General features: G+C 44.6%; 1 protein-coding gene across 1 annotated transcript; it reads left to right on the forward strand.

The window, feature by feature from the left end:
- The first annotated feature begins 453 nt into the window (after window positions 1-453).
- LOC120762435 (guanylin-like) lies at window positions 454-5,565 on the forward strand. Its single transcript, XM_040084858.2, has 3 exons — window positions 454-528; window positions 3,655-3,844; window positions 4,705-5,565. The coding sequence occupies exons 1-3, from the start codon at window positions 454-456 to the stop codon at window positions 4,767-4,769; spliced, it is 330 nt and encodes a 109-aa protein (XP_039940792.1). The 3' UTR covers window positions 4,770-5,565.
- The last annotated feature ends 2,444 nt before the right edge of the window (window positions 5,566-8,009 follow it).

Here is an 8,009-nt window from a genome sequence, read left to right on the forward strand (position 1 = left end):
GGTTTTTTCTATCTTCTTCCAACTTCTTTTTTTACTCACCAGTTCTGCAGAAAGTGGTGAGAATTATGTGGACTTTCAGGTGTTGCCCGAGCTCAATCTCCACCACTTATTTATTGCAGTTTGGGATGTTTTGCCTGCCCATGTCACAGCCAGTGTCTCAAAGTGGGAACAACTCATAACTCCCAGGAGCTGCCTGGGTGTGACTGACCAGCTGTGCTACTGAGCAGATAACTGAGAGTCCCCTCAGGGTTTATGATATGTCAATAAAAAGTTTGGATTAATGGATTACCAACCTAATGCCATGTGAAGTCTTTATAAATCTCTGACTGCTGGGCTGTCTGAGAGCTCAAGAGAAGAGAGAAAGTCTGAGAGACACAAAAAAGTCAGAGAAAGGCCAAAGGCAGAGGAAATAAAATCTGTCCAGGTCAGGAGAGGCTTGGCTTTGCAGGCGCTATGAAAAGCTTTCTTTCCTGGACAGTCTTGACAGTCCTTGTCCTGGTGCACATCTCCCAGGCAGTCTATGTTCAGGTGAGTTTTTATCTTTCACTTGTTGGTATTACAAATTCAACAAAGTGATGATATTTTTTAAACTTCTGGCTGCAACAGGAATCTTGAACTAAATTAACAGACCTCAACTTTTGCTTTGCTCTGCCTTGATTTCCCTCTCCATCCCCCTGTGCTCTGGGTGTTCTGTAAAACACTTCAGGTATCACTAAATGCTCCTGCTGTTTTTTGAACTTCTCCAGCCATATCTCTGCTCTGAAATCCCTTAGGGACTGAGGTGTTTCATGCCTGGTTCTCCTAGACCTAAAACTGCATGCGGTGAAGGTGCTGACTTTAGAGAGTGATGCCAACAAGGTGTGACAACGGAGAAATTGTCTTGTGTTACCTGGTTCTAGGCAGGAAATTCTTTGTGGAAATGATCTGTGAGTTTATGGGATGAAGTCTGTAAAAAAAGGGCAAAGAAGAGCTTAGCTGGATCCAATTAAATATTAATAGGCAGAGAAATGATTAGAGGAGCCTCTGTGAAATCTTACAAGTATTTGTAAGCCACAGCACCTGTGGCTGATATTCCATCCAGCATAGAAGAGGTTAAGAAGGTACTTCAGGGTTCTGGTCTGTCTTTGGGAGAGCTTTGGAGTTCTCTGCACTCATCCTGAGAGACAGTGTGGGAGATTTCAGTCTGATTGCAATGCAAACAACTTCCTCTGTGGGCTAGGAAAACTAATACCTGTTAAAAATTATTGACTGTCTCTATGTGTGTGCAGCAGGTTTCCAGGGATAAGGTACCTTTGTATCCTGGACTATCTTCTTTTTTGTCCTTTGGATGACAGAGATATCCAGAGGTAGCAGGTTTAAGCTATTCCTTTCTCTCAAACCATTCTTCAACATTTACAGTCTCCAGAGTAGCAAACAGCTTCCTACACAGTGAAAAACATCTCGGTTTTCCACTGGTAGCCATAAAAAAAAAAATTAATAAATGAGAATGGCTGCTTCTAGATTGTATAAAAGAGCAGGAAGTGAATCTCTGGAGTTTGAGCTGGAATTCTTCTCTCATTAATCATTAAATCTGTGTTTTCCGCACTGTATTTGCAGTGAATTCTGAGTGCATTGCACTCCTTTCACTTGAGGTCTTTGAGGTCTGACTGATTCTTTGATTCTTCACTGAACAAAGTCGGCTTCCACTCTTCTTCCCTGAAGCTGTTCCTGAGACTTCCCCTCCTTGTCCCATAGTACGTCAAATATTAGCTCTCTCTAACACATCTTTTTTACTTGGGGTGGCGGGGTTTTGTCTCTCTTTTGCTTGTCCTTTGTTCTTTTTTGTCTCCAAGACCTGGAGATCACAGGGTTTGTTCCCACTTCCTGGTTCCTCTGAAACTGTGCCTCTGGAAATCCACTCTTTTTTTTTTAGTTCTGTGAGGTTCTGTTCTCAGTTGTGTGACCAACAGCTGAATCTAGAGCTGTCTTTATAGGAAAAGTGAATTTTTCATAGGCAGCCAGGGCTGATCACAGAATCAGAAAGTTGTTTTTGTTGGAAAAGCCCTTTAAGATCATTAAATCCAACTGTTCCTCCAGCACAAAGAAATCCACCGTGTCCCCAGGTACCACATCCCACGTTTTTGTAACACTTCCAGAGCTAGTGATTCCACCACTCTCATGAACAGCTGGTGCCAGTGCCTGATTAACCTTTATAGATGATTAAAGTCAGAAAAGATCTCTAAGATCATTGAGTTCCACTGATAAATTAACTTAAGATCATAAACTGACTGCAAGAGAAAAGAATTTGACTTAGTTAAGCAAATGCATATCCAAAGTCTATCTGATTGGGTTTTTTAACCTTTAGCACCAAAATAATGTGATTCTGTAAAAGACCCTCTAAATCCCCAGTCAGAATCAAATCCCCTCCCCACTTATCTCACACCATTCCCCACTGGACTCATGGGGATGTGAAACAAATGCTAATATTTGGTCTTGTGCTGTATCAGAGTCACTGAATTTTATTACTTGATCCCAGAATCCCAGGATGGTTTGGGTTGGAAGGGACATTGAAATACATCTTGTTCCAAACCCTGCTATTGGGTTGGAACCTCCCACACCGCCTTACTGACTACATGTTGGCCATGAAACCATATTAAAACAGCAGATAAAAATCCATTTGAGAATGCTTATTTGTCTTCTAGGCCAAAGTCTGATTATCTGCAGATGCATGCAGATGGTTACAGATGTTGTGCATTTGGTTAAACAGCTGCAACACCTGCAACTCAAATTTATGACCTCAAAAAGGTCTTGAAACTGAGGAAATTACCCTTAACTGATGCACAGGGAGAAGCAACCAAAACACAGAGTAATATTTCTCAGAGTCTTGTCCCAGCTTTCTTAAGTTTCTGGTGGGATCTATGAGTCAGAAGTGTCATATTTATGCTTCCAAAAACTTGTTTTTCAGAAATTGTGTGGGCAAGTTTTAAATTGGTACAGGGTGGGATCATTGGGCATCTGTGCAGGGCCAGGAGCTGGAGTCAATGATCCCTGTGGATCCCTTCCAGCTCAAGAGATTCTGTGATTCTAAATTAATGGAAACTTTCCACAATGTCTTGGGGTGAAGGGTTTAAGCCCTCAACAATGTGTGGCGTGAAAGAAAAGCTGCTTTTGTGTGGTCACACCCTGCCAGGTCACAGCCAACACTTGACACTTCCATTGCTGTGTTAGGAGAAAGGGTTAAGCCAAATAAATTTCCATTTACCCTCATGCAAGTCATAATTTTGTAGATCTCTATCACATATCCCTGGAAGTGCTGGATGGAGCTTGGAGCAACCTGGTCTAGTGGAAGGTGTCCCTGCCCATAGCAGGGAATGAGATGGTCCCTTCCAACCCAACCCATTCCAGATTCTGTGATATTGCCCAGTCATCTCTTTTCTAAGCTGAAGATTCCCAGCCTGGATCTTCCTATCCCAGATTTTATAGGCCTGTCTCGTAGGGATGTGCCAGACCCAAATTCTCCCTCTGTCCACTGCCTCCATTCAGCACAGGTTTTATCTGGGCTTTCAACACCATATTTTCCCTGTGTTATATTTTTTGGGAGAGCTCTTGGTTGAAATGGAATGGATTTGCCAAAAGCCTGGTTTTCTGACACCTCTTTTTTGTGGTTCTGCACAGGATGGAGACTTGAAATTCCCCCTGGAATCTGTGAAGAAGCTGAAGGAGCTCATGGATGGGAACAGACACATCAACCCTCGCATGATGGTTCCCATGGCCAGCTATTCCCCATGCCAAGAAAAACACCTCCCTGAGGAATTCTGGCCGGTGTGCAAGAGGGAAGATGCACCCATGATTTTTAGGAGGCTGAGTATGTTGTTCATATTTCGTAGTTTTCATATTTACCACAGTTTTCAACCTTAAACATTCCAATAGCAGGAGGCAAAGCCACAGAACTACTTCTGTGTCACTTCTAGGGCAGCTGGGAGGGTTTATGCTGCCTTTGTACTGTCCTTTCTCCAGCAAAGGTTGGGCTTCAGGAATCCCCTAAGGTAAATTCCTGCAGTGCTGAGCTGAGCTGTTCCCTGGTCACATTCCACTGCTGTGACCATGGAAAACTTCATCGAAGTAGAATAATGGAATCACTGAATAGTTTGGTTGGGGGGACCATAAAATTCATCCCGTTCCACCCCTGCCATGTGCAGGGACACCTTCCACTATCCCAGGGTGCTCCAAGCCCCGTTCAACGTGGCCTTGGACACTTCCAGGGATGGGGTAGCCACAGCTTCTCTGGGCAACTTGTGCCAGGGCCTCCCCACCCTCACAGAGAGGAATTTCCTCCCAATATCTCATATAGATCTACCCTTCTCTAGCTTAAGACATTCCTTCTTGTCCAAAGTCCCTCTGCCATGGGCTGCTACTGCAGTGTACGTTTTTTAAAGTTATTATATTGTATTTATCTACTGTCCAGTACAAGGGGCACTTTAGGACTAAATGCTGCCATGTCCTGTTGTCCTCTTGTTTCCACATATTCCCATTGCTTCCCAAGGAATTTATGTTTGATTTCATTCCTTCAGTCAGATTTTAGTATGAGCTAATTTTACTTAGAGCAGTATTACCTACAAGGATCTTTCAAATGATAAAATAGGAATGCAAAGGCGTCTCCAAATGCTTTGACAGGTGTCTCTGCCCTCCTGGCGTCTGACTGAATCCTTCCTTTCTCCTGGACAGGTCTGGCTGCCGAGGATGACCTGTGTGAGATCTGTGCCAATGCTGCCTGTGCCGGCTGCTTCTGAGAAAGTGGAAAAACCCACACAAGACCATTTGGGAAGTTTGTGCATTCCTGTGACAAGATCATGTACTTTCACCAATCAATATTCCTGGGCTTCTTCTCCCACTCCAGCCAAACTGGAACTCCCCGCTCATGGGGACATCCCTTCACTCTTGCAGCACCTGGATCAGGTGCCACTACCAGAGCAGTTTTGCCATCACGGAGGTTGTGACTCCTCTGAAAGGTGGAGGTGCAGCAGAAGTTCTGTGACGCTGGAATGGAAATGCCCTGTGTTTCATTTCCCACTATTTTGCCTGGATTTGAACAAGCTGAGTGAAACTCAGCATCACCTGAAGCCTTTTTAATAGCTAATATTTAATACCTATTATTTAATGTCCCATAAGTAGTATCTAATCATTAATATCAGCCTGTGATTTGGCCTTCCCTACACAACATCACTGGGTTGTTCCCTTTTCCAGTCCCTCCTTCCCAGTGTGTTGGATCCCTTTCCCTTCCACCTGTCTGCAGGAGACACTTTTGAGTTTGTAGCAGAACTGCAACAAATAACTTGAGACAAATTCCTGGTGTTTAGGAACACTCTGACAGCCACAAATCAGACTGTTCCTTGTACTGATTGTTGTTGATTTAGGGAGTGGGCGTAGAGGAGCACAGGAAGACTTCTTCCCTGGTTGGATATCAAGGTTCTTTAAACTCTCTTTGGGAGAAAGGAATTACAAAGTGCAGTGCTAGAGTCACAGCGAAATGAAAGCATTGCCTGTTGTTTTATTTATTGGTGGCAAGATTGTGAAGAAATGATCTGCCCATGTTTATGTGCTGTACAGGCAATAAAAACTAGTAATAATTCTGATTTTTGTTTTGTTTTGTTTGTTATTGCTGAGTTTTGGGGTGGATTTTGTTTTAGGATACTCTTCTTGCCTCTTTTCTTTTCCCCATATAAGGCATTTCATGTCTGTGGCTTCCCTGAATAAAAGATATCTTTTAATAACGTCCTGAACTTAAACCAATTTGTAGTCACAGAATCACAGAACTGTTTGGGTTGGAAAAGCCCTCCAGGATCACTGAGTCCAGCCTGCGCCTGATCCCCATCTTGTCACCCAGCCCAGAGCACTGAGTGTCATGCCCAGTACTTCCTTGGACGCCTCCAGGCAGGCGGACTCCACCACTGCCCTGGGCAGCACCTTCCTATTCCTGACCACCCTTTCCATGAAGAAATTTATCTTGGTGTCCAGCCTCTTGAGGTCCTTCCCCTGGCACACCTTGAGGCTCTTCCCTCTCCTCCTGTCCCTGTTCCCTGGGAACAGAGCCTGACCTCCCCAGCTGCCCGCTCCTGTCAGGGTGTTGTGGAGAGGCAGAAGCTCACCCCCGAGCCTCCTTTTCTCCAGGCTGAGTACCCTCAGGTTTGTCATAGTAATACAAGTCCATATCAGAGATTTAAAATTTTCCCCTCCTATTTGTAACTGTTGAACAACTATCTCCATTTTTATATATGAAATGGAGATAATATGTTGAGCCCTCAACACAGCAACCAAGTTCCACCAAGACTCTCAGTGCTCCAAATCTGTATCCTCATCCCCAGCATTTGGAGTGTATATCCAGAATTGATGTTAGAAAATTATCATGAGGTGCATAAATTCCTACTTCTTTTGTCAGGAAAACTGTGAGGGTGTAGAAGAGGATTCCTTACATCCAGTATTTTGATTACCCCAGGACAAAACACATCCAGAGCAAATTCCAAAGAGAGAGTCTCTCACTAAGGCTCTTCCTGCTGCCTTAAAGTTGGCACCTCTGGGAAATGAGATTTCCTGACTCAAACACTGCAGGGGCTTCTTTTAAACCTGAACTTATTTCTCCAAATAGAGAAGGGACTTACTATTTTCCTTTAGAACTAATGCGACAAATCCTCAGGTCCCAGCACAGCAGCTTGGACCAGCTCCTGTAGAGAAAGAGATTATGAATTTTGCAAGGGACACTTGTTGGAAACAGGATTAGAACCAATCTCCTGCTGAAACACTGCCAGTGCTCAGGTGGGGCAAGGGGACTGGTCTGGTGACCTTCCCACGAATCTTCTGCCCCTTTGGATCCTGGGCCATCCCCAGTGACACCCTAGCCTTGTTTAGCCTGGTGTGTAGAGCACTGCAGAGGGAAAAAAGGGGGATAAATGAGGGCAAAACCCCTTCATTTTGTCCCTGCTGGCTGAGATTTGTGATTTTGGGGAGTTGGTTTAACAGCTGGAGATTGTGTCCCTGGGGAAGAAGGGGTGGGGGGAAAAGAAACAAACATAGATTGGCCCGGGTTGGATAAAGAAAATATGGAAAGGATGACAAATAAAGAAAGCCAAAAGCCAGGAGTGGAGATCTAATTTCACACTAGGCTTAGAAAGCCTCTCCAGAACCCAAACACTGTGGGCTGTGTTTCCCATCTCTCTCTGGGAACTGGAGCTGTGGCTCAGAGCAGAGCAGGGATTTCATCAGGCTGGTTACCAGCTCAGCTACCTGCAGAGCCTGTGAGAATCACAGAATCAGGGAATTGTTAAGGCTGGAAAAGCCCTCTGGGATCATGGAGTGCAACCATTAACTCAGCACTGCCAGGGCCACCACCAGCCACACCCTGCAGGTCTCATTCTGTGCAGGAGTGCCAGGCTGATGTGATCAACTGCTAATGTTAATCATGGGATATAGAATCACAGAATGTCCCAAGCTGGAAGGGATAGTGAGTCCAACATTAGGATGTACCAGGTTCTGGAGGGGTATCTGTGTTAAACAACTGGTTATTGCTGCTTTGAAGGAGATTTATTTGCTTTAAGAAGTAACTTCTGGCTTTAGGATTTATTATTTAGGATTTCCTACTTATTTAGGAAAATGTGAAAAGTGCTTCTTGCACAGGGAAGTTGCTGGCCCTCCTCCAACCCTGTTCCCACCACCATCACCTTCAATGCACATGAACACCGAGGGAAGGAAAGTGATGATGAATCTCAAGGAAATATCTGCTGGCTTTCCCTACCTTTATTTCAGAGGTAAGACAAAGCCTTCAGCTATGACAGCTCACAGCAAGGAGCTGCTGGCTTAGCTTAGCTGCTGGCTGTTATCTCACCTGACTGTCCCTTGCCAGGGGAGACCCTGAACTGGAGCATCAGCAAGCCTCCCCCGGCTTTGTCAGGTACCCTGAGATCAGCAGTGTATTTGTTGTCTATTTTTTTCTCCCTTAACCTCTCAGTAGTTCAAGGACCATCATGGATTTATGGCTG

This window comes from Hirundo rustica, chromosome 22 (genome assembly GCF_015227805.2).
Source record: "Hirundo rustica isolate bHirRus1 chromosome 22, bHirRus1.pri.v3, whole genome shotgun sequence".
NCBI classification, from domain to species: Eukaryota; Metazoa; Chordata; class Aves; order Passeriformes; family Hirundinidae; genus Hirundo; species Hirundo rustica.

Bases quoted from the DNA above. Each gene is read 5' to 3' on its own strand.
- LOC120762435 (XM_040084858.2), top strand. From the start codon at position 454: ATGAAAAGCTTTCTTTCCTGGACAGTCTTGACAGTCCTTGTCCTGGTG. The intron at 529-3,654 runs GTGAGTTTTTAT...GGTTCTGCACAG, and splicing joins CCCAGGCAGTCTATGTTCAG to GATGGAGACTTGAAATTCCC. The intron at 3,845-4,704 runs GTATGTTGTTCA...TCTCCTGGACAG, and splicing joins CATGATTTTTAGGAGGCTGA to GTCTGGCTGCCGAGGATGAC.